Below are 27,459 nucleotides of genomic sequence, written 5' to 3' on the forward strand. Positions count from 1 at the left end.
GTCACGTGGTGTCGCATCCTTCCAGTGGGCAGACTGGCGTGTCTTTACTGGGTTACGGAACCGCGGAGCAGTCGGGCTGGTTCCGCGCATAGCCGCGGGATACATCGGCTCGTTCCGCCTCTGCAGCCGGACGCTGCGCTGCCACGGCGCAGGTAGGTTTCCGCTGCTGTGGAAATGATCCCGAGTGGGTGGCTGCAGCAAAGACACGCATGTTGCGTGTAAATAGCAGCTGCAGATTACAGCGCTGATTGTGCAGCTTTACAGCAGCGTGGTGTGTTCAGGTGCCGTGAGGAGAATCGGAGGCTGCCGTTTCCTTGGTTAGTGTCGATGCGCTGCAGCGGGAAATGCATCGCAGGACACGGAGCCTGTTGGACAATCATGACTCAGCAAACATCGAGATCCGCTACACGACAGGCGGGCGATTAGATTTTATATAAATCGAATATTTTACTGTGAAAAGGATCTATAGGAAGGATGTGCTGCTTGTAAAGTTACTCAGTAAAAATTAACAGCAATCATTTGGGTTTTTCAGCCCTTCATAAGAGAAAAAGTTATACTTTTAACATCAATTTATATAAAGGTCAGTTTTAATCGAAATATTTAATTAGCAAGCTAAATATTTAGATTGAAGCTAATTATTTTTGTTTTACCTTGTTAACTGAATATATACAAGTTAAATATTTAGCCTGTTAACTAAATACTAAGTAACCAAACTTAATATTTAGTTTAAAATGAAATATTTAGTTATCAAGCTAAGTAGGCTATTTAGTTTCAAAATGAAATTTTATATTTTGTCTCTATACAAAATATTTACATAGCTCGCTTAAGTATTTAGCTTCAAACTAAATGCTTACATTCAAATTAAATGTTTAGCTTTAAACTTGTTTAGTTTGCTAAATATTTGTTTGTTTTCATATTTGCTAAATACTGCAGCTAACCTGCTGGTGAGTAATTTGTTTCAGAGGAACCAGATTGGTCTTCTGTCTGGAATCACTTAACGTCTGTCACGTTGATTTTGTACAAATGAATTCTGAATCTGCTGATAGTTTCTGGTTTAGACTCTGGATTTAATGTATAAAGATTTGAATTCTGTCGCATCCATTTTGGGAGAATGGTGCATTTTATTTACTGGATTAACTCCAGTAAAGTCACAATCTTCCACTCTCTGTTTGCTGTGCATGAAAAAAACCTGTCAGTTTGTCAGTGTGGGCTGTGAAACTCTGCAAGATGTCTCTGCAACCATGCCAAGTCCAACTGTGTTAAAAAAATCCAAAATCACAGGATTTTATCATTTACAACAACCCATCTGTACAACCAAGAGCTTTTCTTCAAGATTTATTAAAATGGTACCTTTGTTGCCTAAAGTAGCTGACATGTTTTCCCACGGTGAATGTTTTATTTATAAATTATTCAACTGCTTTGTTTGCTAATTTTATTCCCATTCAGTACCCAAAGGAACTGAAGGAGAAGCTGGGAGAGAGGAGATGGAAGGACATCGAGTAACGAAGGCAATCAAGCTAGCTCTGCTTTTTAATGCTAACAGTGGAGCGCGTTAGCCATGCCTTTCAGTGCTAAAGCTGTTAGCTACCTGTCATTGCTAATGGTCAAGCGCTGTTAGCGGCCTTTCAGTGCTAAAGTTGAAGCTCTAGTAGCTGTCATTTTGTGCTAACTGTCAAGCCTTTACAGCTGCCTTGATAGCAAAGCTATGTTAGCTGCCTAACAGCAAACTGCTGGCTGCCTTTCAGTGCTAACAGTGAAGCTGTATTAGCCACCTTGCAATGCTAAAGACAAAGCTGTGTTAGCAGCTTTTCAGTGCTAAAGGTGAATCTGGTTAGCTTCCTTTTTAGCTCCAGCTCTGTTAGCTTTATTTTGATACCAACGGTTCATCTTTCCATCGAAGAGGTCGTTGCCCACAGGTTTTATTTCCCTGTCTAGCCTCTGTTTTGGTATTTCTCATTCACCTTTAGACCACACTGTGTGCTAACAGAGAATTACTAAAGCTTCATGTATCACCGTCTCCTCCAGTCGTTTAAAAGCTGATCCATTCAAAGCTATCTCATTACACAGACATCTGATATTATCATTGTAGTAAATACTATGGAGCTGGCTGAGCAGAAGCTGAGCCAGCATTTCAGTAGCTTCACATGATTCAAATTCTGCAAAAAAAACACCAATTCCTATAAGGAGATTATAGGTTCTCCAGTAATTAAATCAGCTAATGCAAAAAAAGAATCAGTTCATCTACAAATGATGACACGTACAATAGAGAAATGCTATGTTGTTGCATTTTATGCAATACATTTTTATTAAAAAAAGAATTTGTTTATTTAAATCTTAGTGTATTTGAGATATTGTATGAAATAGGCTGAAGTGGTTAAATGAAAATCTGCAGTGCGACATCTTTTATCCAATTACTTGTGTGATTACTAAAATACTCACTGTCTGCCACTCTAAACAGATTCATATTTTACATATCAAAAGCAGTTTTCTCAGCTCTGATTTTAGCCATATATTATAGAAATTAAATCAGAAATAAATGAGCTACGACTAACTTTGTGATGGATAATTTTGTTGACATGACTCAATGCCTAGCTATAACGGCTAACAGCTGTCACTAGCAATAGCGGCTAACAGGTGTCACTAGCAACAGCTGTAACTTCTGCAATCACTAACAGGTGTCACGTTGATTTTGTACAAAATAGAATTCTAACACCTGTCACTAGATAGCGGTTTAACAGCTGTCACTATGTATAAAGATTTGAACAGGTCATCCATTTTAGAATGGCTAACACCTGTCACTGGATATAACTCCAGTAAAGTCACAATCTTCCACTCTCTGTTTGCTGTGCATAACAGTGTCACTAGCTAGTGTGGGCTGTATCACCTGTCACTAGATATAGCGGCTAACAGGTGTCACTAGCAATAGCGGCTAACAGCTGTCACTAGCAATAGCGGCTAACAGCTGTCACTAGCAATAGCGGCTAACAGCTGTCACTAGCTATAGCGGCTAACAGGTGTCACTAGCAATAGAGGCTAACAGCTGTCACCAGCTAACAGTTGCTATGCTATCCAGTGATAAATACTGATAGTGTTTATCTCTCTAACAGGTAAAAGTGATAACTGAGAGGTTGATGTGTCTCGTTTTGTCTTTCCCCTTCAGGTTATGCCACCCCAAAGGATTACTGGACCCCCTGCGGTGAGAAGAGGAGATGGAAGGACATCCAGGTTCTCTCAGGCTTTCCCGTCCTAGCTCTGCTTTTTAATGCACCATGGCGCTAGCCTGCCTTCAGTGCTAAAGCTGTTAAACTACCTGTCATTCTGTTCTGTTGGCTGCTGGTTTGGACTCATGGCTACTGGAGGTCATGATGTTCTGGTTAACCTACAACAGGTAGGAATTCCTTCAGATTAATGTGAGTTTTATCTGTTCCAGGTGAGACTTTACAGACATAAAGCTTTTGTTTCATTTCTAAAACTGACGTAATGTTGACATTCTGGACAAAACACTTCATCTAAATGAAAAACTTCTTGCTCTGTCACTTTATTTTTGTTTTAATATCACTTTATTCTGGCAATTTTACGAATTTAATCTCATATTCTGATGACTTTAGTCTCATACTATGACGCCTTCATTCTGGTTGTAACACAACTTTATTTTCATATTTACTTAACGCTGGGATCCAACCGACGGGCTCCGTTTAAATTTCTTCAGAAATTTTCTAAGTTTCCTTTGGCAGTTGGTGGTTACCATAGCAACCAGTAACTGCCGGCCCCTCCCCCGTTTTTCTGTGACTGTGATCTGCATTCGGATTGGCTCTGGCTTTTATTTACAAATTTTATATTTTAACATTTATTTTAGACAAATTTAATCACATACAGTGTTTCATGAGTAAATTTGCTTTGCTTTGTGTATGTTTATAACTTAACATAATTAATGTTGTGCATCTTAACCATGTTTACTTTTATCACTGTTAACTGCTGCTAACGGCTCAGTGGAAGCTATTAGCTATTAGCTTGTTTATTTACTGTATTTTATTTAATGTAAGGCTTCAGAAGCTGCCTGATGATATTAACCACCAACTTTATTTCTTCTTTTGTTACATTAAATACGGTGAACCTGAATGTGTCATGAAGTTAGACTAGTGGAGCTGAAACAAACACAGACGGATCAATTAATCAATAAAAATATTTAAATAATATTAGAATTTATTAATGTATTATGTACAAAAAAACCTCATTCCCCAAAAACTGATGAAAATGTTGATACTACTGAATCGTTTCGAGCAATGCTGAGACTGAATGTGAAGGTACAGAAACGTCTCACACACACACACACACACACACACACACACACACACACACAGGACGTCTGGAAGGTAAAATCATTACAGTCTTTTAAATTTAAAACAAAGTGTTCACCCTGAAAGCGTTTTGGTTCAGAACCACAGCAGATGGCCGAAGACGTACAGAGAGATGTTGTACATGTGATCTCACTGTGCATTTCTGCATCAGAGCTGCTGCCACCAACAACCACAGTAAACTGACTGGGTTCCAGTTGTTGTATAAAAATGGGATTTTATTTGTTTTTTCAGCAAAAATCCCAAAGATTGCACAGACTGTGGGGGAGAAAAGGACAGTTAGTTTGTGCCAAATCAAAGAAATGAACAAAACAAATCTGGGTCACATTCAGAAAATATTTATTAATTAAATTTAATTTAAGGATTCTGTCATGTTCAGTCGGCTGAAATAGTCTCTTTCTGGTGGAAAAAGTTCATTTCCGTCACATCTGGTAAATTCAGGGTAAATTCAGAGTTGTCCAGTGATGAGTTGGATTTTTCCCCCAGTAGAAACCCTCTTGCCCCTGCCTGCCCCCCGCCTCCCCCCCTGCCTGCCCCCCGCCTGCCCCCCTGCCTGCGCCGCCCTGCAGCAGGTAACACATTAAATGCATCCCGTCCCCATGTCCCTCTGGTGATTAGCGGCTAATGGAGTCTGCTCAGGGATCAGACTACTTCCTGGGTCAGCACCAATCGGATGCTGAGTCAGCGACTTGTTTGAGGGTTCTGACCAATCAGAAGCTCCGCATGGCGAGGACACGCCCCCTGACCCCCAGGGAAAGAAGTGCATTATTTTTTGTTGCTGCTCAGCACTTTGATGTATTGATTAGTTCCCTTCATGCAGCTGCAGTTTTCTTTGAATGTTATGTTTGAGGTGAATTGAGTTTACCTGGGCTGGAAATGCAGTTAGAGACAAACAAACAGTTTTCATGCAGAGGTATTTATGATTTATTAAACTAAAACTAAAACTTCACAAGATGCTCAACTTTATTCTCACATTTTTGTGACTTTATTTTTGTCCTTTTAGAATTTAATTCTCGTATTATTATGACCTGGTTCTGCTATTTTTCTGACCTTATTCTTCTATTTTTGTGACTTTGTTGTTTGTGTTACAAGTTTAGCCTAGCGTTAGCATCCATCATCATTAAATCAAAAAATGAATTATTCTCTTATCTGTGGGTGTAAATGGAGTTGGAGACATTAAATGTTTTTTGTCCTGTTTTCCTCCAGGTGAAGGTGGAGGACCAGGATGCAGCTGAGGAGGAAGAGGAAGAGGAAGAGGAGGAGAGCTGGGAGAAGGCTCTGTCTGTGGAGCGCTTCAGAGACATCATCGGAGATTCAACGTCCTGCGGCGCCGAGCGGATGGGCCGACTTTACACCGAGAAGGACTTTGAGAGTAAGCCTGGTGGCACAGCGCAGACAAACACATTTAGCTTAAAGTTGATTCATTTTATGTGCTGCTTTATGGCTAAACGGTAATTAATGGGGAAAAGCTATAACTAACTGGAACTATAATTTGTTTATGAAACTTTCTAAACCATTAGAGATATTGGCTATTATGTTTATGAATCTATTTATTAGCCTTTTGAAGTGAAATAGATTTTATTTTTCCCATTAAAGCAGTTTATGTCACATGACAGCACTCCGTAATCTTCCTGGCTAGTTCACAAAATGGCAGACTAGCATAAGTCATCCATTATGCTTATGCTACTGGCAGACCTGTCATTAGCATTAGCAATTAGCTTATGCAAACAGACTAATGGCTAGTCCGTTACCCTTTTGTTAGCCCATTAGCTGACGGACAAGCCATTTGCCTATCAAAATGGTGGACTAGTATAAGTTTGTCATTTGTGCTAACCGAGCTAGCTTAAATCACTTGTTGAAATAATTGAATACAGTTTAATCCTCTGTTAAGTATTCATGACCCAATCAAAACTAATAGAAACTAAACAGCGTTTAACTAATGAATGCTAGTAAAAACACACTGAGAGCTAAAGCTAACTGAATCAGAGCTGTGGTAACCCTGGATGTTTTTCTTCTTCAGATCCAATTTAAGGTTTTGTTTTGTTGGCAGATCACAGACACGCGTTTCTCCACACACACCACCCGTTATCCACTCACCTGCCCGCGCTGCAGCGCAAGCGGCCGCACGCCGTCGACCGCAGGCACAAGAAGAAACGCAAGAAAAAAAAAACCTCGCTGCCGCCCTCCGACGTCACGCCCACCATCCAGGAAGTAGACGAGGAAGAGGCGGAGTCTGACGCAGACGGACGGCTGGCGACCGCCACGCCCACCGAGTTCCCCGACATCCAGCCGCAGGTAAAATAAGTCGGAGAAACAAACGTTCCCGTTGAATAAACGGACGTTTCCTCTCTTCTCACTGAGCTTCGTCTTCCTCTCAGTTTAGTTTTGGGAGCCAAGAGGACTTGGAGGAACCGCTACGACTTGCTGCCGTCAATGTGGAAAACGAAAAATGTTCCGCTTCCAGGAAGACGGCGCTCACGCTGATAAGGGAGGCGGAGAATAACGACAGAACCGAGGAGAAAGATGGAGGACAAGCAGCTTCCCGAAGGTTCACAGTTCCCTTTAAACCTGAACATAATCTCTTTTCCCTCATATCTGATGTTTTTGTATTTCCATTTATGTTTCTAGTACTTCTGAAAACAAACCAAACACTTAAAAAACTCACCCAGCTGTTTTCTGGTCAAAATTTCTTGTTTTTTAGAAAACAAGTTGTTTCAAAAATCCCCCAATGTTAAGTCACTTCCATGGAACTGCGCCGTTACCTAGCAACCCAAGCTGAGCACCATTACCTAGCAACCTGATCCAAGCTGAGCCTCGTTACTTAGCAACCCCAGCTGAATTCCAGGACTGAATTCCAGGACTCAAGTAATTTTATTTCTGTATGTGCTGTTGAAAATACAGAATACAAAATAAAAAATATCTAAAGTACTGAAATAAAATATTAGATCAAATACAAGAATACATTGATAAATATTTAACTAATGTATATAAATTAATAGTCATGAATAATAAATTAAATTACTAAAAATGCTCAAATTAAATAAAGTAATAAATGAAAAATAAATATAAATTAAAAAATAAAGGAATAAAATTTACATTAAATAAAAAATACACAGAAAATAATAAGAATAAAATTAAATGTTCATGAATACTAAAGAGAAAATTAAAAAGTAAAGTACTAAAAATGAAATAAATGAATAAAAAGTCAAATTAAAAATGAAAAAGCCATGAATATTAAAATAAAATAATAAAGAAAAACTATTCAGAAAATAATTACTAAAGATTAAATAAAAATAATAATATGAAAATAAATCATTTTAAATACAATAACCAACTTAATGAGTAAAAATAATAATTAAAAAAAAATTTTTTGCAATCAAAGGTGAATTTTATTTTTGCCAGTTTGACCCCCGATAATCTTCTGAACACAAATCATAAAGTCAGAGGAAACATGACAGAAGTTTATTTTTTTCTTCTCTTGTTTTTACATAAAACCATTAGAACCAGTAAGTGTTTCCCATAGGAACCAGTTATGAGCTCAGGCTCCTACCATCCCTGAATGTTGCATATTAATTGGGCCAGCTGGGCGTCTGACAGGCAGGACCATCAGAATATGAATAATTTGTTGAGTCTGTAAATCATGCATGGCATTTTGCTACGGGAGGCCCGGGGCCCCATGGCGATTGGGTCGGGCCCCACGGCCCCATGTCGATTGGGTCGGGCAGAAATGTGTTGCTGCGATTACTCAGAGGTTTCCATCAGAGCCCCCTGCTGGCCAACCTGTGGCATTACAATTCACACAGTGTCAACAGAAAACCCTGATTTATTTAAAATAAAACAAAGCTGGATTTTGTAGCTAATGGAAACATTTGCTGATTTTTTCTTTTGTTGATCTTGTCAGTTCGTCGGAAGCCGTCAGTCCGGCGCCGAGCCGCGGCTGGCTGCGGCGGAAAGCCGTCCATCATCGGCTAATGGCCCCCCAGCGCAGCAACTACAACCTGCGGGAGCGGCTCTGCATCGGCAGCATGACCGCCATGGAGGCCGCCGTCTACCAGCAGGTGCCCACCGACGAGGCCGAGGCCCAGATGTTGGTCAGCGCTGACCTGGACGATATGAAAAGTATGATCTGATTATTATTCTGTTGGTTTATCAAGTTAAATTCAAATTAACCAAATTATCAAAATGATCCGTTCTGTGTTATTATTATAAAAACTTTTCTTAAGAAAATCTGCCATCAGTTTGTTTTTCATAGTGAAGATCTGGCGCCACCTGCTGGCTGAGTCGAACAAACACTGCTGAGATTAACGGCAGGATTTTAATTAAAACTTCACTTTATTTCACGGGAGGATGAATTTATTAAAGCAGAGAAACATAAATAAAAGTACAAGTAATCATTTAATAAAATAAAATCTAAAGTAATAAATTTTACATAAAAATAATGAAATAAATAAATAGAATGCAGGTTATTAAAACTAAGAATAAAGTACTGACGGAAATAAAATGATTTAATAAATTAATGAAAATCAAATTAAAGGACTAAAATTAAATAAATTAAAAAGACAAACACAAGGCAAATTAATTAAAATAAAAACAAAGAGCTAAAATTATATTGAATAGACTATAAAAAAGTAAATTATAAAAATGTAAAATAAAGTTCTAAAATGAAATAAAATGAGGTTGTAAAAAGTACTAAATAAATAAATACAAACAAATTAAAACATTTTTAATAAATAATGAATAATATGAGTCGTAATGCCAAAATTAAATATATGGAAGCCCAAACATGGTGAATATTTTGGTAAATAATATCACATAATTTTGCAACTTTTTAAAACTAAAGTCAAACTAAACAAAGTTGCGTTTGAGGTAATGAAGCCCACCTGCACCTGTTAACAACTAAATAAGACAAAAGTGTCATTTGAATCTTTTAATAGGAGATTTTCTCATAATTTCTTATCATTTCTCTGACATAATTTCCGGAGTGTTTTTCTCCAGAGGAACATCTGCAGTCGAAGCGCTAACGAGTTCCTGTGTGTGGAGAGGAAAGCAGGTTTCAGAGTCTGGAGGCGTTAATTAACGGGCGGTAGAGTCGATTCCCCTTCAGCGCCGACCCTGCCTCTGGCGGTTCCTGCATCAACCAGAGCAGAGCAGCCATCGACTGCTCAGGAGCCATCTGCCCTGAAACCTGCAGCGCTTCACATGCAGGCTGCATGCTAACAGCTGCTCTGTTTCTGTGCAAAAACACATGAAACATGAAGACGGACTAAGATTTAGTTACTTTAGGACGTTAGCTGCCTCTGTTCCTTTTTTTAACTCTAAAGGCCTGGAATGAACCAACCTGGCAACACAAAGGCTAACAGTTATAGCTATGCTAACAGTTATTGTTTATTGAACAGATCCTCGACTAGCTGAACACATTTGACTAAATATGTTTTCATTTTTTCTCATTAACCTAAAAACTTTAGGTTATTTACTTGTGATCAACTCTTATGATTAGCTAGAGCTAACACCTAATGCTATTAGCTACAACTACAGCATTAGCTAGAGTTAATGCCAGTAGCATGAGCTAACTCCACTAATTATCAATGAAATTATTTGCACAACATATTCCAGTAACATGGAAGTTCAAAGTGCTTTTCTTCATAAAGTTAGTTAACGACATTAGCTATAGCTAAACCAGCAGCAGATGCTAATGCCATTAGCGGGAGCTAACACAAAGTCAAAACAAATTGGGAGGTAATGAAAGGATGCTTAAAGTAGCAATGAAGCATCTTTATGTGTTTTGTAAAAAATATTTCTTATAAATTAGAGAAAATGTTTTTATCCTGATGCTAACTGCTAACAGCTTGAGTGAGAAACCCACCGACTCGCTCCTCTTCATCAGTTTGGTTTGCCTCATCTTCATCACCTCTTGTCATTTCTGCATCACTTTAACATCAACGAGTTCAGTTCAAACCTAAACATTACTCAGTGCATCAATCAATCAATCAATCAATCAATCAATCAATCAATCCAGTCTATTTGTATATATCAGCAACGAGTCAGCTCAAATGCTTTATGTCATCAAAGCAGAAGAAGAAATAAAACGACAGTAGAGAAAAGGATGTGATGATCATAGATACTCGTCAATAAGTTGGTCAATGTTTCATGTATTGTTGCTCCAGCAGCTGAAGTCAAACTGAAGGAGGGAAACTTTAGGATTTATGAATGAAAGCTTGTTTTGGTTTTTCGGTGAGGGCGGCGTCAGGAGCTGTTTTGGAAAAGAGGCGCAGTGGAAATAGAGGTCGTTCCGTATCCTGCCCTGATCCGCTCCCGCTGTTTTCCAATCCGTCGATAAAAGAGGGCGGCGCGCCACCGCAGCATCAATACCTCCGTTTCCATCCTGCAGCCTCAAACTTTCCCTCAGATCGGCCTCCTTGCTCCCAGCGACCAGCGGGCCGCAGGTTCTGGTTTCTGCGCCCTCGCAGCGTGTCGGCTCGGTTCGCGGGTCTGGATCGCTGGATGATCAGAGCAACTGGTAGTGGAGAGGCGGCCGGCAGGCGGAACGCGCGCTGGAGATGACAGACGTTGAGGGACGGGCGAGCCGCGACGCCGGCTCTTCTGACGCGCAGCATGAGCGGCGTTGCAGCGCGCTGCGCGGCCTCGGCGCCGCCGCCGCGCAGCAGTACGAGCGCCAGGGCTCCTTCTCCCTGGCGGACGGCTTTGAGGACTTTGAGGAGTTTGTTCTGGACTTTGACGACTACGACCTCCTGGAGTCGATTCACAGCCACCTGGAGGCGCCGCAGGAACCGAGCCGTGAGTCCAAACCGCCGAGCTTTCCCTTCGTTTGGAGGGAAAACTTCCAGAACCAGCAGGAACCGTGGAGGATTTCCACTGAGGACGAGATGCCCACTTAAATAGCTTCAATACAGAGCCTCACTGGAGGGTCTTGCAGCAGGATCTCCCTGACTTTGACTAGGACATTCTAAAACCTTAACTTAGTTCTTTGAGTTACTCAGAAATAGGCTGGCTGATGAGTTTCATTTACAGTTTATGGTCCCAGCAAATAGGGGGATATTCTCCTTCCATATCTTCTGTTAGTGAGCCCACATCACCACACTGCCACCACCGAGCTTGGCTGCAGCTGTTCTGTTTGACTGCAGACATTAAACTCGTTAAAACTGTGGTTTCCGTCATGCAGGAACCCAATTAATAAATGAAAGGATGAAGGAAACATCTGGAATGTGTCGTTCAGTCAGTCTGTTACCCATAAATGAAATTTTACGCATCAAATCGTCTTAGCAGGTCAACAGATTAGATGCAACATCAAAACAAAATCCTAAATTAGAAACTTTTTCTTCAAAATAAGATAAAAAACTTGATAATTTGAGTTTGAAAACAAATTGAGGAGCAAAACGAGTCAAACTGAAATGCAAAGCTTGTCAAAAAAAGGAATAAAACAAAATAAATAAATAAAACAAAACTCATTAGAACAAGATTGAAGCATCTCGTTAGAGTGAGATATGAATCTGTAAAGTTTTGGGTTTTTTCCGTTTCATTCGGGTCGTTTTGTCGATCCGGGTCAGCAGTGGTTCTGGCTTTCACTCTGTCAATGGAGGCCATTTTTCTCCTTCTGAGTCATGACCTCTGACCTTTACTGATTCAGTGAGTGTAAACTACTGCCTGTAGTTTTAGCTCTCATATTACTGGGAACTATTGCATCACTGTCCTGGAGATGTGGTGCATTCTGGGATATTTTTACATGACTGATCGATGGAGCAGGAAGTGACTTTCCATGATGGTTCGGGTCGGGACTTCCTGCCTGGCATCGATCAGCGGCTCCCGTTGGGGTCAGCTGCAGCCGAGCGGAAACATCTCATTGACTAACGCAGCGGTTCTGCTTTTTAAGCTCCGTTTGGACCCACAGAACTTCAGCCTGAGGTTTTACTCCTTCAAAGTGTCAAACAGAAACAGGAAGCAAAACGGAGCCATTTTTAAACAGTAAATTTGATGATAATGAATTCATAAACAGTGGTAGAACGTTAACTAAGGCAGGGAGGATTTAGGCCACATGATGGGTTTTTGAATGAAAAGGTTCTCTGTTGTTCACATGGAGTTCCCCAGGGTCCAGTTCTTGGACTCCTTTTATGTCAAATCAACATGTTTCTGTTAGCTGAGATTATAACAGGTAACACACAGAACTCATGTGATGTCACACTTCCATGAACTTTGGAGCTGGCAGCCATCTTGGTAGGCAGTTGCTATGACAACAATAAGCAAGCCACAAGCTCAGAACTAGCTCTCGTCTCGTCTCCTTCCTGTTGATGACAGTTTTTGAGTTCTCTACTCACCTCTATGTAACACTAAGAAAAATGTCAGTGATATTTACTGCAGTACTTTCTGCTGAAGTACCAAAGTTAGCTTGGCTAACGTAGCTTTTCTCTGCTAGCTAACAAAGCAGCTACGTGTTTGTTGCTACATGGATTCCCTCTGCCAGTCAGCAGAGCTTCGTTATTGACAGAAAAGTTTGTACTTCCTTCATAAATCCATTCTGCCTGCTGAGGCGGCGCGGATCACTTCCTGTTCAGGCTGCTGGGAACGTTGATGAGGTTTCTCCTTACTGTCGCTATCTATGATAAGCAGCTCTACGTTAGAGCATCACCAGGCGAACCCTTTCAAACACAAGACGATTTAATAGATCTAGAGTTATAGATCTAGAGTCAACGCACAGCTTCAGTTACTCCAGCTGGAAGCTAGAGATCAGGTTGACCTCTGACCTCTGACCGTTTCTCAGTGAGCCTTTCACCAGCTGCAGAACATTTCAGAGGACTAAAGTCTCGGATCAGAGAAACTCAACCAGCGTTTCTCTTTAGTGGCTTTGATTTGTTTTATTCAACACGTCTCACCAGAGGCAAACCAACATATCTGCATTTTCTACTCAAACAAATCATGCAACTGCATTGGAAAACATTTGAAAAAGTTAAATTTGTCGATATTTTACAGAACATGGTTTCTCTCTGCTAATCTCCGCTTTAAAAAAAAGTTTTAAATTTGTCTCTTGTCACTGTTTTGAAAACGTTTCACTAGATTTATCTCTAGTTGTTTATTTGTAAAAGCAAAATATCTCTGAGTTTGTCACTAATCAGGTTTCTGTAAGAAAGTTGCTAAATCTGTTGCTAGTTGCTCTTTTGAGGAAAAAACCTGCAACAAACCAAAACATTTGTTGCCAGTTGCTCTTTTGGAGGAATTGTTCTGTTTCACGTTGCGTCTTTATGCCCCTCTGACTTTTTATTCCCCTTCGATTTTTCAGGCCACAGGTTTGAGGACAACCCCGGGGTTCGGCGCCACCTGGTGAAGAAATCCTCGCGTTACCAGATGTCGCGGTCCAGCATGAGCTCCACGCCGCTGTCCAGTCTGAAGAAGAAGAAGCGAGCGGCGGATAAGAAGACCCACGAGGTCGGAGGCGTTTCAGGGCAGTTCTGATGCGTTTTCGCGTCTCTGCGGAGTTTAAAAGTGGATATTTCTGCTCTGCAGCTGTTTGTGGAGCTCAACGAGCTCATCGTGGACAAAGACCAGGAGATGCGCTGGAAGGAGCGAGCGCGTTGGATCAAGTTTGAGGAGGACGTGGAGGAGGAAACGGACCGCTGGGGAAAACCTCACGTGGCGTCGCTGTCGTTCCGGAGCCTGCTGGAGCTTCGCCGCACCATCACACACGGTAAACCGCTACCTGCTGCTCCAGGTGATGCTAACCTGTCGCTCCAACCAGACTCCAGTGCTAACACCCGTTCCTGTCTGTTTTCCAGGCGCCGTCCTTCTGGACCTGGAGCAGAACACTCTGCCCGGCATCGCCCACCTGGTGGTGGAAACCATGATCATCTCCGATCAGATCAGAGCGGAGGACCGGCCCAGCGTCCTGCGAGCGCTGCTTCTCAAACACAGGTCAGCCAGCCGGCCGGCTCCTCTGGAGACCGGCTCTTTCAAATATTTTAGAAAATGCTGAGCACTGCTAGCATCTCTGCAAGCTAGCATCTCTGAGCTCACGGGAACAGCCAATCAGCGCCAAGCGGTCCTTGGATTGGCTCGTTTGGTAAACAGCGTGTCAGTCAGGATCTGTTTTCTATCAAATATTTCAGACAATGGTGAGAAACACGAGATACAAGTTAGATGCGCTAACACGAAACATTTATCGTAAACATTAGTTCTGCTAAAGCGCTATGTCAACGTAGCATTTAGCAGGAGCTAATGCTAAATTACTAACTAAAAGCTTGTGTCAGAGACACGTGTTAGAACATGTTATATCGCCCCCTACAGGGTAAAATGTGTCGTTGCTCACCTTTCTGTATGGTTTGTGCTTCAGGAAATGGGAAACACTGAAAGCTAAATGCACAACGTTTTTTCACACCAAACCAAACGCTAAACCAAGAGCTAACAAATTCAGACCTTTTATTTTAAAATTAGCGACAGATTTTTTCTTTTACCAGCAGGAATCTGATCCTGGTTCAAGTAAATATTTGCCAGATTCTTCCTCCTGGTAAAACGACAAACTCTCCTCCCAAATAAGATGCGACTAACTCATCATGAGGTGATGAGGCTGATTGAGATCCAATAAAATCATCCAAAGCTTTCTCCACTGATCAACTTATTGATTAGTGAGCCGGCGCATGCTGCGCGATCGATCCGTTCTTACATAACAGAACAGTCACTCAGTGTCACTGGAGGAAACCAACTGTTGGCGCTAATCCACATTTTGCTAATTCTGAAAACGTTCAGCACAGTTAGCTTCCCCTACATCAGATAATTACTCAATAATTACCTGATAATAAATTTACTTTGATGTTCTGTAAACTTTCAGCTGAATAAAGTTCAACGTATAAAATAAACCATGAGAACAAATATGAATACAATATCAAAGGTAATTATAGAAATTTAAATTATAATGTAAAAATTTAATTGTTGCTCAATCATTGTAGTCTTTGAAGTTCAGATATAATTTGAATTGAAGTTAGCGCTTTAGCATTAGCTTTCGTTAAATACCATGTTGATAATAGCATTTAGCTTCTGCTAACTTCTGCATTGATATAGTGGCTTAGCTTTAGCTTCTGCTGAGTACAATGTTTATATTGCCATTTAGCATTAGCTTTCACTGTTACATTGGTCCATGTTTTTATTGTCATTTTGTAAAACTTTAAGTGCATTATAAATAAAACTGTGTTTATGTAGTGCTTCTGCATTCGCTCCTGCTAAATACTGTTGGCTCTTAAACATTAGCACAACTGATGTTAGCTAGCTTCTTAGCTAGCGGTTCCCACTGCTGGAGGTGAAGAACAGGAAGTGACTTCAGGATTCCTTCCAGAGTGAGAAATGTGGACGTCGTCATACAGAAGCAGCTCTGCTAACCTCAGTCCTGCCGCCATCTTGTTGCTAAAGATTATTGGCTTTCTCTTTAAACTTGTCCAAACAGTCAGACTGGTCGGTGACCTTTAACCTTTAACCTGCCAGCTCAGGCCTGTGATGCTGCAGCAGAATTAGCTGGCTGCTTCCAGCACTCGACAGATGGAGCGAAACAACCAACCAGCTGGTCTTCATGCGCTCATTTCGCCTTCCATGTGAATCCCCGGGGCGTCACAGGCGGCTGCTCGTTCGGGAAAAACAAACGCAGCTATTAGAGTAATCACCGGCCGGAGGGATCAGATTTACGATGCGGTCAGGGGCGCGTTTAGGTGCTGCTGAAATCCAGCTCGTTTCTCTGAGCGCTGTGATGGTCCCAACGGGAGCCGCCTGACTTCAGCGTGACTTAGCGCCCCACTTTGGCTCTTTTGTCTCGGGGCGATGTCACGTCCAATTTCACGGGCGCTCTTACAGTCCGTGAGGATCTCATGATGGCGGTGACGTAACCCGGCGGTGATGTAATGAATCTGCTGAAAAACCCGAGCCAGTGGGAAAAATTCCTGTCCAGGAGGGCTGGGATGTGATCATGACACGCACCAGGAGCAAGAATGAAAAAGTTACGCAGCCGAAACTCTGTTTGGTTCAGGCTCTCCAAACTTTCCTCTAAATAAAAATAGACATTATTCATTTTCTGACTTTTTTAAGTTGACAAAAACAATGACACTTATTTCACACAGTAAAAGGCCAAAATTCAATTTTCACATGGATTTGGATGCTGTCTGAAATAAATGGCTCCAAATTAAAAACTTGAAGGAAAATTTAGTCTGAGATTTTGAAATATTTTGGATCAGAAAGATGATGAATAATGTCTTAATAATAATAATAATAATAATAATAATAATAATAATAATAATAATAATAATAATAATAATAATAATAATAATACAACTGAAGCAACTGCAGTTTAATTGCAGTTTAACTGACTGGAGATGCATTCTGGGATTAAATACAGAAGCCTGGAAGGGTTAGCGACATACCAGCTAAAACACACCCAGAAGCAGAAGTTAAGGTGCCTTCTGTTTTAGCACAGCTTCCATTTAACTGGTTCTGATTTGGCATCAATGTGTTTAGTATGCCTTCAATTTTAACATATTTTTCTTGTATTGTAAATTCTGTTTTAATATAAGTTCAGTGCATAAAATTTGTGTTTGCATAGTTTTGGTTTTAGCCTGTGTTATGCTAAAACTTAAACTTTTTTAAGTTTTTTGCATAACTTCCATTTTTTGCACTTATTTACTATTTGCGAAACTTCAGTTTTAGCATAAACTCCATTTTAGCATTAATTGCATTTTAACTTTCATTTATTAGCATGACCTCCATTGTGGCTTTGTTGGGCCTTCTGGGCCACCGTAGAAAGAAGAAGGATCCAATCATCTTGGCTTGATGAGAAGACGAGGAGAAAATGGTCTGAAGGAATTGTTGCTCCTAGGAAACAACTCAGAAAGTCAAAGAACAGGATGATTCTGACACTGGAGTCACATTTGCTTTTCACAGACTTTTCATTCTGGTTTCTTTGATTCCTCCGCAGCCACCCGAGCGACCTGAAGCACCGTTTCCACCGCCACCAGTCGTCAGCCAGCCTCCACGGCAGCTTCAACCACAACCACGTCCAGGAGACCAGCCTGCCCCAAGTGGCCGAGGAGAACGACGACAAGGGGCCGGTGTACGACCCGAAGCAGGACGTCTTCGTCAGCCTCTTTGTAAGAATTAAAGGGCCGGTACAATGTGTTCTCTATCCACATTGAGCCATTTTACAGCACAGTCCAGTCACTATGCTAACTTCAGTTGCTATAAAAATTGTGTATATATCAAATTTAATGCCTTGAAATTAGGGCTGCGTCTCTTTACGAAGCTTCTGCTCTTTCAGAAACTCCACCTTAAGGAAGTCATTACAACATGGCTCCTATATTAACCCTTTAACAACATTTTGACCAGCGCTGCATATTCCAAAATTAGCATGTTAGCTAACCTTGGAATAGGATATAATTTTATTTTGTATGCTACAGTATTTTATACTGAGTAGAGTAAGTCAATGTTTATCACCATGCTAGTTATAGCATACATGCTAATAATAGCAGTTACGCTAACATTTGCATTTAAGCTAATTTTGAAATCTCAATTTAACATACTGAACAGAGTGAATAAATGTTATTCAACATGCTAGTGATAGCACACATGCTCCACAAGGTGTTTGCTAATTCCTGCTGGCTAGTCTGAAGGAGCTGTGTGGGAAAGCAGGAGGGCAGCGCTGATCTGTGAGGCAGAATCTTATTAGATTGCAGCTCAGAGGAGGAGTTTCTGGTTTGCTTTAGGACTAGAGACTCACCAGTAAGCAGAAGCTTCGGTTCGGTGTTGGATGTGACGGTAAAGAGGGAAACCTCTCCGCTGTTCTTCCTTCCTAGAAATCCCTCCACCCTGTGCCTCCAGAACATCATCCAGCTGCTGCCAGGTCCCTCAAGCTGCTCGCCAAGATTCCCAAAGACGCCGAAGCCGTCATTGTTCTAGTTGGTAAGCGTTTTGTTATTTTTTGAAAGTGCTGCCGGTGACGGGGATAAAGCCACTCCTCTTGTTGTCGTTTCTCAGGATCGGTGGAGTTCCTGGAGCAGCCTGCTATGGCGTTCGTCCGGCTGAGCGAGGCCGTCCTCCTGGAGTCCGTGCTGGAGGTTCCCGTCCCCGTCCGGTTTCTCTTCGTCCTGCTCGGCCCCAGCCAGTCCAACGTGGACTACCACGAGATCGGACGCTCCTTCGCCACGCTAATGTCTGAAAAGGTTCATTTTGCAACGCCTGTGGACTTTAAGCTAACATTAGCATTCTGGCTAATTTTGTTATAAATAGTCATTTTAGCTAGATTTCACTATCAAACCAATGCTTGTGTTTGAGTACCTGATGTGGGATCTAATTTTAGCTTATACCCTACAGCAGTGGTGCCCACAGTGGGTCCTGGAGGGCCGGCATCCTGCGTGTTTTAGTTCTCTCCCTGGTTTAACGCACCTGGACCAAATGACGGCTCATTAGAGGCCTAAGAAGATAAAAAGGTTGTTACTACCAGCAGGGAGAGAATGAAACATGCAGGATGCCGGCAGTGGGTATCACTGCCCTACGGTTTTTGTACTGAGTGGAGTTAGTCAATATTTATCAACATGGTGATGATAGCATACATGCTAATGGTAGAAGTTGGGCTAACATTAGCATTTTAGCTAATTTTGACATACAAGCTCAATGTAACATACTGGAGTGAATCAATGTTAGTCAACATGCTAGTGACAGCAAACATGCTGTTCATAGCATTTTAGCTTCATGGATGCAGAGCAGCGGAAAGCGGAGGAAAGTCAAACCATCTCTTCCATCCGTCGGCCAACGATCAAATCCCCTACTCCAGCATCTTTCTATCCAATCAGCCACATAGCGAAGCTGCAAAAGCAAAGGAGGTGGAGGAGCAGTGCTTACCAAAAACTGATGGTGTCATCCAGAACATGTTACTGTTAATATTGTCTCATTGCTGTCCGGTCCGGTTCTGTTTGGTTGCAGAACTTCCACGAGGTGGCGTACTTCGCAGACGACAGGCAGGACCTCCTGAACGGCATCAACGAGTTCCTGGACTGCAGCATCGTCATCCCGCCGTCGGACGTGGAGGGCAAAGACCTGCTGAAGACGGTGGCTGACTTCCAGAAGCAGCTGCTGCGCAAAAGGAGGGAGCGAGAAGGCAAGAAGCTCCAGTCAGCGAACGGAGCAGAGCAGGACAGCAAAGGTACCGGGCCAGAACCCGCAGAACCCACAGAACCCGCAGCAGGCACTTTCAGTTCCTCACTGGGTTACCATTTTATTTCCCCATTTATTTATTTATTTTCACATTTAGTTATGTATTTTAAATTTTTTCCCCATTTTTTTTTTGTTTATTCTAAAATTTATTTCCTCATTTGTTTATTTTCTCATTTGTTTGTTCACTTTATTTTTAATTTTTTATTTATTTTTTATTATTTATTGTTGTTTTTTTTAAACTTAGACTTTTATTATTTTTACAGAGCAATAATACAACCATACATCAATGGTACGTAACACAATTGTTGACAACATGAAGTTTTCCGTAAAATAAACATCTTATCTTGATATCTTACGACCTCAGCATCACATTTGTAGTTTCATCATCATACAACCCAGAATAAGGAAACACTTTGGGCGGGTAGAGAGACAAACTTGTTGGGTTTATTTACGTCCACAGAGCCTCTGCTGCCCTCAGCGCAGGATAAAAATGGATTTTGGAGTCTTAATGAGTAGGTTGTCTTTTCCATTCTATACAATTCCTTACTTTTTGAACCCAAGAGTCGTAGGAAAGAGGCTCCACCTGATTGTGATGCATTTCAGGGCTGCTGTAAAAAGGACATTTAACAGATTTACTTTGTCTTCCAAACCATCTGGTAAAATACCAAGTACCGCAGCCGTATTAATTTATTGTTTTACATCCTTATCTCGTTATTTCCTCATTTATGTATCAAATGTTTTATTTCTTTATCAACTGCCTAAAAGGCCCCCGCGCCGCGCCTTGAACTCCCCTGACCCGTATCTTCCTCCCTGCAGCCGAGGCGAGTCCGGAGGAAGAAGAGGAGGCGGAACAGGAAGTGGACCCTCTGAAGCGCTCAGGCGTCCCGTTTGGGGGTCTGATCCACGACGTGCGCCGCCGCTACCCGCAGTACGTCAGCGACCTGCGGGACGCCCTGGACACGCAGTGCGTCGCCGCCGTCATCTTCATCTACTTCGCCGCGCTGTCGCCCACCATCACGTTCGGAGGCCTGCTGGGTAATCAGCGCCCCTGTAGCAACCGCGTCGTCGTAGCAACCACGTCTCGCCGCCGCTGACGCTTCTCTGCTCTGATTCTGGTTCCAGGGGAGAAAACCGAAGGCCTGATGGGCGTGACCGAGCTCATCATTTCCACGGCAACGCTGGGGGTTATCTTCTCCCTGCTGGCCGGTCAGCCGCTCCTCATCATCGGTTTCTCCGGACCGCTGCTGGTGTTCGAAGAGGCTTTCTACAAGGTGAACCGGGTTGGGATTGGTTAGCGCCGGCTAGCATCGGTTAGCAGTGGTTAAGATCAGTTAGTGTCGGTTAGCATCAGTTACTGTATTTTATAATTGGTTAGCATCAGTTACTGTAGTTTATTGTGGGTTAGCATCCGTTAGTCTAGGTTAGCGTCTGTTAGCTTTGGTTAGCTCGCTGACTCTGTGTCTGTCTCAGTTCTGTCAGGCGCATGACTTTGACTACCTGACCGGCCGCGTCTGGATCGGCTTCTGGCTCATCTTCATCGTCCTGGTGATCGTGGCGGCAGAGGGAAGTTTTCTGGTCCGCTACATCTCACCGTTCACACAGGAGATCTTCGCCTTCCTCATTTCCCTCATCTTCATCTACGAAACCTTCTCCAAACTCATCAAGGTGACAGATTTTTACTTTTAACACTTTCTTGGAATGAGACAGATAATCTACCTAGAAATAATTTTGAAAGCTAGGCTAGCATTCAAGATTAGTTCAAATGACATTGAATGCTAGCAACTAATGAGGCTAGCATAGGGTCATAGGTTGACCAATGACAGCAGATAAATGGTTTTCCAGTAACTAAGTTGTTTCTCCACCATTAGCACATCTAGCAGCGACTACATGAGGATGATTGACAGCGCTAAGCTCCTCCTCCTGGCTCTGATTTGTTGTGTTTGTTGCATTTCTTCAGGCAGTTATGGCAGCTCAGGGAGGAGGTTGATCTTTTCTCAGATTATCTGTCTCAACAGTTTGGTGGCAGTTTTAACAAATGTGTAAAAAACATTTTTTGAATAAAATTTTACAAACATTTATCACTGGAGAACATATAAAGTAACCAGAATAAATAAACAAAACAATCGAAACAACAATAATATGGATGATGAAGTCTCTGTAGCCAAAATTTCGTTCATGGGACAGGGAAAACAGGCAAAAGGGGGCAGGCCGGGCTACCAGATTGTCCTGAAACTGAACTTTCTTTTCAACAGAGCTGAACAGTTAAACGATGAATATCTTCTCCTTATTAAGCTAACCCCTCTCAGTGTGGCTAACAGTGTTAGCATCTTCTGGCTTCCAGGTGTTTAAGGAGCATCCGCTGATGACGGTTTACCCGTCGGACTCCACCCTGGATGTGGATGGTCCGGTCCTCAACCGGCCCAACACGGCCCTCCTGTCCCTGGTGCTCATGATGGGAACTTTCTTCGTTGCTTTTTTCCTCAGGAAGTTCAGAAACAGTCGCTTTCTGGGCGGCAAGGTAACAGTTTTTACCTCTGACTGCTAGGGGTTTATGCTAACAGGTTAGCATCACATTATACGTTTTAATGTAAATACACATCTTATAAATAATGGGAAAGTGAAGATTCTTGAGATTCCAACGATGCATAGCGATCAAAAATAAACAGTAAACGTTTTTATAAAACAACTCAGAAACATGAAATAATGTCCAACACTCCGTTTGAAGCCTCAATATTGTGTTGGTGTAGCATTTAGCATTAGCTTCCTCTACATATCATGTTAGTGTAGCACTTTAGCATTAGCTTCCTCTACATATCATGTTAGTGTAGCACTTTAGCATTAGCTTCCTCTACATACCATGTTGGTTTAGCATTTAGCATTAGCTTCCTCTACATACCATGTTGGTGTAGCGCTTTAGCATTAGCTTCCTCTACATACCATGTTGGTGTAGCATTTAGCATGTGTGAAACTAATGTTTATGATTAGCGTTCTAAGGTTAGCACAGCCTCAGAGCTGTGCTCACTACTGGTCCGACCATAACACAGTGTAAAATGGCGTAGCGTAGCATAAAATAGCGTAGCGTAGCTTAGCATAAAATGGCGTGTATTAGAATAAAGTAACGTACCAGGAGTGGAAATGAGGGATTCTCTGCCTCACTCAGTTGAGATTAGGATCTTATTAACCGTTTTAATCCTGGTTAATTTGCTGTTTTTTGTCGTTTTTTCACTTTTCTTTCTCAGGCTAGAAGAATTATCGGCGACTTCGGGATTCCCATCTCCATCCTGCTGTCCGTACTGGTGGATATCTCCATTCCTGACACCTACACTCAGGTGAGCTCCGGCTGTGGCGTCCGTCGCCGTCGACATTACGGAGGTCTCATCTCTTTACGTTTGTCCTTCAGAAACTCAATGTGCCGTCTGGGTTTTCCGTCACGTCTCCCGACAAGAGAGGCTGGCTCATCAGTCCCTTCGGAGACAAGCAGCCGTTCCCAACATGGATGATGGGAGCGTCCGTCGTTCCCGCTCTCCTCGTCTTCATCCTCATCTTCATGGAAACGCAGATCACCTCGTGCGTCTCCCTAGCGACACATCAGGATGTTTACACGTCGTTTACGACGCGTTTCAGGGCCGATGGAGATAGAAAATTCAGAAATGTTGATGTTAATCTCATGTATTTTCAAGATTTTTCCAGAAAATTTCTGAGATTGGAAATTGGAAATTTGTGCGAAAAAACATGAAATGTTGAAATTAGTCTGAGAATTTCTTCAGATATAAAAGAAAATGAAAATTCCTGACATTGAAAAGTCAAAAAATTGATTTGGTATAAAAAATTAATAAATTTGGGATTGACAAATTATCTAAAAAAAATAATAAAAATGTCTAAAATTGAAAAGTCGAAAGTTTAATAAAAAAAATTGAGATCTGAAATTTGCAAAAAAATAAATTAAATCTTGGAAATTTCTGAGATTTAAACATTTTACAATTTTCTTTAAAAGAACCTGGAAATTTTAGTTTCCAGTGTTGAACGTTTTTGACTTTTGGAAATTTTCTGAAATTTCAAAGTTTTTCTAGCAATTTGTTGACCATTAAAATTCCAAAAGTGATTTTATTTATTTGTGTTTTTACTTTTGTAATTTTCTTCAGAATGTGTTTTCAAACAACTTTTCAACTCGTGGAGCTCAGAAAGTTTCAAGTTTGTTTCTAGAAATTCTGAAAGATTAACCAGAAACTTTCTGAGTCTTTCAAGCAAATCCTTTAATCTCCTTCTTGAGTCTTTTGTCTGAAATTTGTTTGTATTGTTCGTTGCTCGTTCTGCTCATTTTTCTCTGGTTTTCTGGACTCAGGCTGATCGTCAGTAAGAAGGAGCGCCGCCTGATGAAAGGCTCCGGCTTCCACCTGGACCTGCTGCTCATCGTCGTGCTCGGCGCCGTCTGCCCGCTCTTTGGCCTGCCGTGGCTCACCGCCGCCACGGTGCGCTCCGTGACGCACGTCAACGCGCTGACGGTGATGAGCAAAGCCACGGCGCCCGGGGAGAAGCCCGTGATCCAGGAGGTGAAGGAGCAGCGGCTGACCGGCCTGCTGGTGGCGGTGCTGGTCGGTGAGCAGAAACCCAGCCCACAGCTCTTCCTTCCACTCAATTTTCCAATAATAATATAAGGAGATCGATGATTTAATGCTACTGCGGTAAAAATGTGATTTTCAGAGAAAGAGAGTTTTTGTTGGCTGGAGGTTCTACCTTTAGTGAGCTGTAACCCAGAATGATCAGACTGAGCTCAGCGAACCTCCCAGGCGTTCTGGCGGTGTGATCATGTGACTCTCCTGCGTCGCTCCAGGCATGTCCATCGTGATGACCGACGTCCTGCGCCACATCCCGCTCGCCGTCCTCTTCGGCATCTTCCTCTACATGGGCGTCACCTCGCTGACCGGCATCCAGCTCTACGAACGCATCACGCTCATGGTGACTCCCGCCAAGCACCACCCGGACCACATCTACGTCACCAAGGTAACCCGGATCCGTGGCATCTGTGCTTCCGCTCCAGGTTTGCCACGATTCGCTCCCTGGCCGCATGACGTCTCTGATTCTGGTGCGACAGTTGTTTTAAATCGGATCTTCGTTAACCGTCCTCCAGGATTTCTAAATGTCTTTCAGAAGGAGTTAGCTGCGCTAACCCAAAGGCACTAACTATAAACATTAGCTCTGCTAACGCTAAAGCGCTGCACAAATATAGTAAATAACTCAATATATAACTGTTGTACTCAGCAGAAGCTGGCAGTAAAGTGCTACAAAAATAAGGTATTTAGCAGAAGTTAGCGCTCATGTGCTATAGCAGTATGATATTTGGCAGAAGCTAATGCTAAAGCGCTAACTTTAATGAAGGGAAGCTAAATGCACTCAGCATTTTCAAAGTTTAACCATTTATATACAATGTTGGAAATTCTTAAAATTTGCAAATAAACACATAAATTTCTTTCTGAAATAAGAAGATAAAGATTTTATTGTTTCAAATTCACAGACAGCATTCCTTTAGTGAACTCTTCATAGAGTACTTTTGATTTTTAATCTGCAGCTAAAAAATGTGTGGAAAGTTCAGAACTTTCTGCTTAACATCAATGCAGGTTATTTATTGGATTAAAAACTGGATTAACAGGAGATCAGACTGAGCTGTCCTTCAGAAACTCAATGTGCCGTCTGGGTTTTCCGTCATGTCTCCCGACAAGAGAGGCTGGCTCATCAGTCCCTTCGGAGACAAGCACCTTGCAGTGGCAGGTGAAGATAAAACTGCCAGTAGAAAAGTGGAACATATTTACAGACAAATCAGGTTTTTTAATCTCATCTAAATACAAAATGTGTATATTTTTGACATTTCTGTTGGTTTTTTGAGTCTGTTTTCACCAACATGTTTTTCTAAGAAGCCTCAGACTGACATCAGTTCAGCCAGTGTCCACTAGATGGAGCCAGAAACGCATTTTTGGTTTCCCTGATGGAGGAGAGACTTTGTTCTGTGCTCCAGGTGAGGACGTGGCGTATGAACATGTTCACCATCATCCAGCTGGCCTGCATCGTGGCGCTGTGGGTGGTGAAGTCCACCGTGGCGTCGCTGGCCTTCCCCTTCATCCTCATCATGACCGTGCCGCTGCGCCGCCTCGTCCTCTCCAGGATCTTCGAGGAGCGGGAGCTGCAGGCGGTACGTCTGGCCGCCGCCGCCGTTCAGCGACACGCCGGCCAACGGCGGCCATGTTGTCTCTCAGATTAAAGCTAATTTCGCCCTGGATTATTTTTTTTTCCACTGGAAAATTTTATAAATTACAAAGATTAACTTTAACGTGATAATTAGATTTAAATATTTATTTTTCTTCAAGGTTTTAACCGTAAAGAGACCAAATTCATTCTGGAGCCACAGTAACTTTAGAAATATAATAAATAAAAATAAAACCTTTTCATGATGTTCACTAAAACTGTTGAGCAGATTTTTAGTTGGTTTCATCATCCAATTTGTTTTAGTTTTAATCTAACCTTTAATATAAACTTTTCCCTGTAAATTAAATGTAATTACTTTTTATTTGTACCTTTTTAACACAAAATTAATTGTTTTCAGTCAGTTATGGCATAAAGTTATAGTGTGAATACTCAAAATGTTTTCAAATAACTTTATTTTTCTTACATGAAACAAATAAAATCTAAGAGTTAACCTGTTAATAATAAATAATTTCACAGGTTTATCAGTTAAATTGTACAACCATAAAGTTTTATTACCAGGATTAAGACATAATAATACAAGAACAAACTTCTTTTGTTGAGATTAAGGTATTGACACGATCGTCTTTCTGGACTGAAAATTGATTGGTGGTGGTTACCATGGTTACTTCGACCAATCAAAAGGCTCCAAAGAACGCATCACAGCAGCCAGCCAATCAGTGACGAGCGCTTACTCACCATCAACAACGTTTTTCTTTGGAAAATGTCAGAACAGGATTTTCACAAACGCTGCTCAGAAACCATCTGGTTTTTAAATTAAACTGACAGCTGAGCCTCATCCAGGTGTTTCATGTTTTATCGTTTTTCTGTAAAATCAACATTTTGTTGCTCATTTTAAGACCATTTCTGTTTTGCAGCTGGACTGCGACGAAGACTCCCCCAACTTTGACGAAGACGGCCGAGACGAATACAACGAGATCCACATGCTGGTCTGACGATCAGAACCCGGTTCCTCCTGCGGCGCCGCCGGATCGAAGCACACAGAACCGAGTCACACACTGGATGAATCGACCCTCCGCTCCGTTTCACCCAGAAATCAGACGCTTCAACATCTTATGGATCCTTTTGTCCCTTTAACTTCTCTGCAGGTCTGGGGAAAAGTGCAATGGGGAACAAACAGGATTTATTTTCTTTTTGTAAGGAGAAATCAGAACTGCCTGTAGTTGAGCTGCCTCTTCCTCTGTACTGCCGTTATCACTTCACTTTTAGAAACTAACTTTCTGCCAGATGAACTTCTGGCCGTCTTTAAATGTCGTTTTCTGGTGGAAACTCAGAGGAAATCTGTTAGTAGTTTGACCCCTGAGCGTATAAATATATAACTCACACCCAGCCAACCGTCATTTTCTACTGTGTTTATTTTCTGGTGATTTTGTGTAAAATTCAGTCAAAATCTGGATTTTGTAGAAGGACAGAAAGAGCAAATAGTGACACTGAATGGGACAAAAACGGCTGATTTTGAAATTTAATCAGTGTTGTTGCATAACCGTTATGTGAAGGTTTTGGTGGGAATTTAGTGGATTATGTCACAATATTTCTGCTTTACTGTGACATTTATAAACTGATCTTTTATCCCACTTTTAACAAATCTGGTTCAGAAAGACGACGGTGCATTAATGTCATGGTAGATGGAAATTTTTCATTTTTTTCTAGAAAATTTCTGAGA

At 41.7% G+C, this 27,459-nt stretch overlaps 1 protein-coding gene across 2 annotated transcripts; it reads left to right on the forward strand.

Annotated features, from left to right (window-relative positions):
- slc4a3 (solute carrier family 4 member 3) lies at nucleotides 1-27,406 on the forward strand. 2 transcript variants are annotated; one of them, XM_044132176.1, is made up of 23 exons: nucleotides 2-152; nucleotides 3,161-3,388; nucleotides 5,562-5,727; nucleotides 6,406-6,650; nucleotides 6,734-6,903; nucleotides 8,257-8,474; nucleotides 13,645-13,790; nucleotides 13,869-14,049; nucleotides 14,138-14,273; nucleotides 17,311-17,482; nucleotides 18,185-18,290; nucleotides 18,366-18,550; nucleotides 19,311-19,530; nucleotides 20,358-20,576; nucleotides 20,664-20,812; nucleotides 21,012-21,206; nucleotides 21,883-22,059; nucleotides 22,781-22,870; nucleotides 22,942-23,108; nucleotides 23,884-24,137; nucleotides 24,373-24,542; nucleotides 25,552-25,725; nucleotides 26,654-27,406. In XM_044132176.1, the coding sequence occupies exons 2-23, from the start codon at nucleotides 3,263-3,265 to the stop codon at nucleotides 26,729-26,731; spliced, it is 3,744 nt and encodes a 1,247-aa protein (XP_043988111.1). In that variant the 5' UTR covers nucleotides 2-152; nucleotides 3,161-3,262; the 3' UTR covers nucleotides 26,732-27,406. The 2 variants fall into 2 exon arrangements, with proteins under 2 accessions (XP_043988112.1, XP_043988111.1); XM_044132177.1 differs by lacking the exons at nucleotides 25,552-25,725; nucleotides 26,654-27,406 and having other exon boundaries at nucleotides 1-152; nucleotides 24,282-24,373.
- Nucleotides 27,407-27,459: the final 53 nt, after the last annotated feature.

Source organism: Gambusia affinis, linkage group LG11 (genome assembly GCF_019740435.1).
Source record: "Gambusia affinis linkage group LG11, SWU_Gaff_1.0, whole genome shotgun sequence".
Lineage (NCBI taxonomy): Eukaryota > Metazoa > Chordata > Actinopteri > Cyprinodontiformes > Poeciliidae > Gambusia > Gambusia affinis.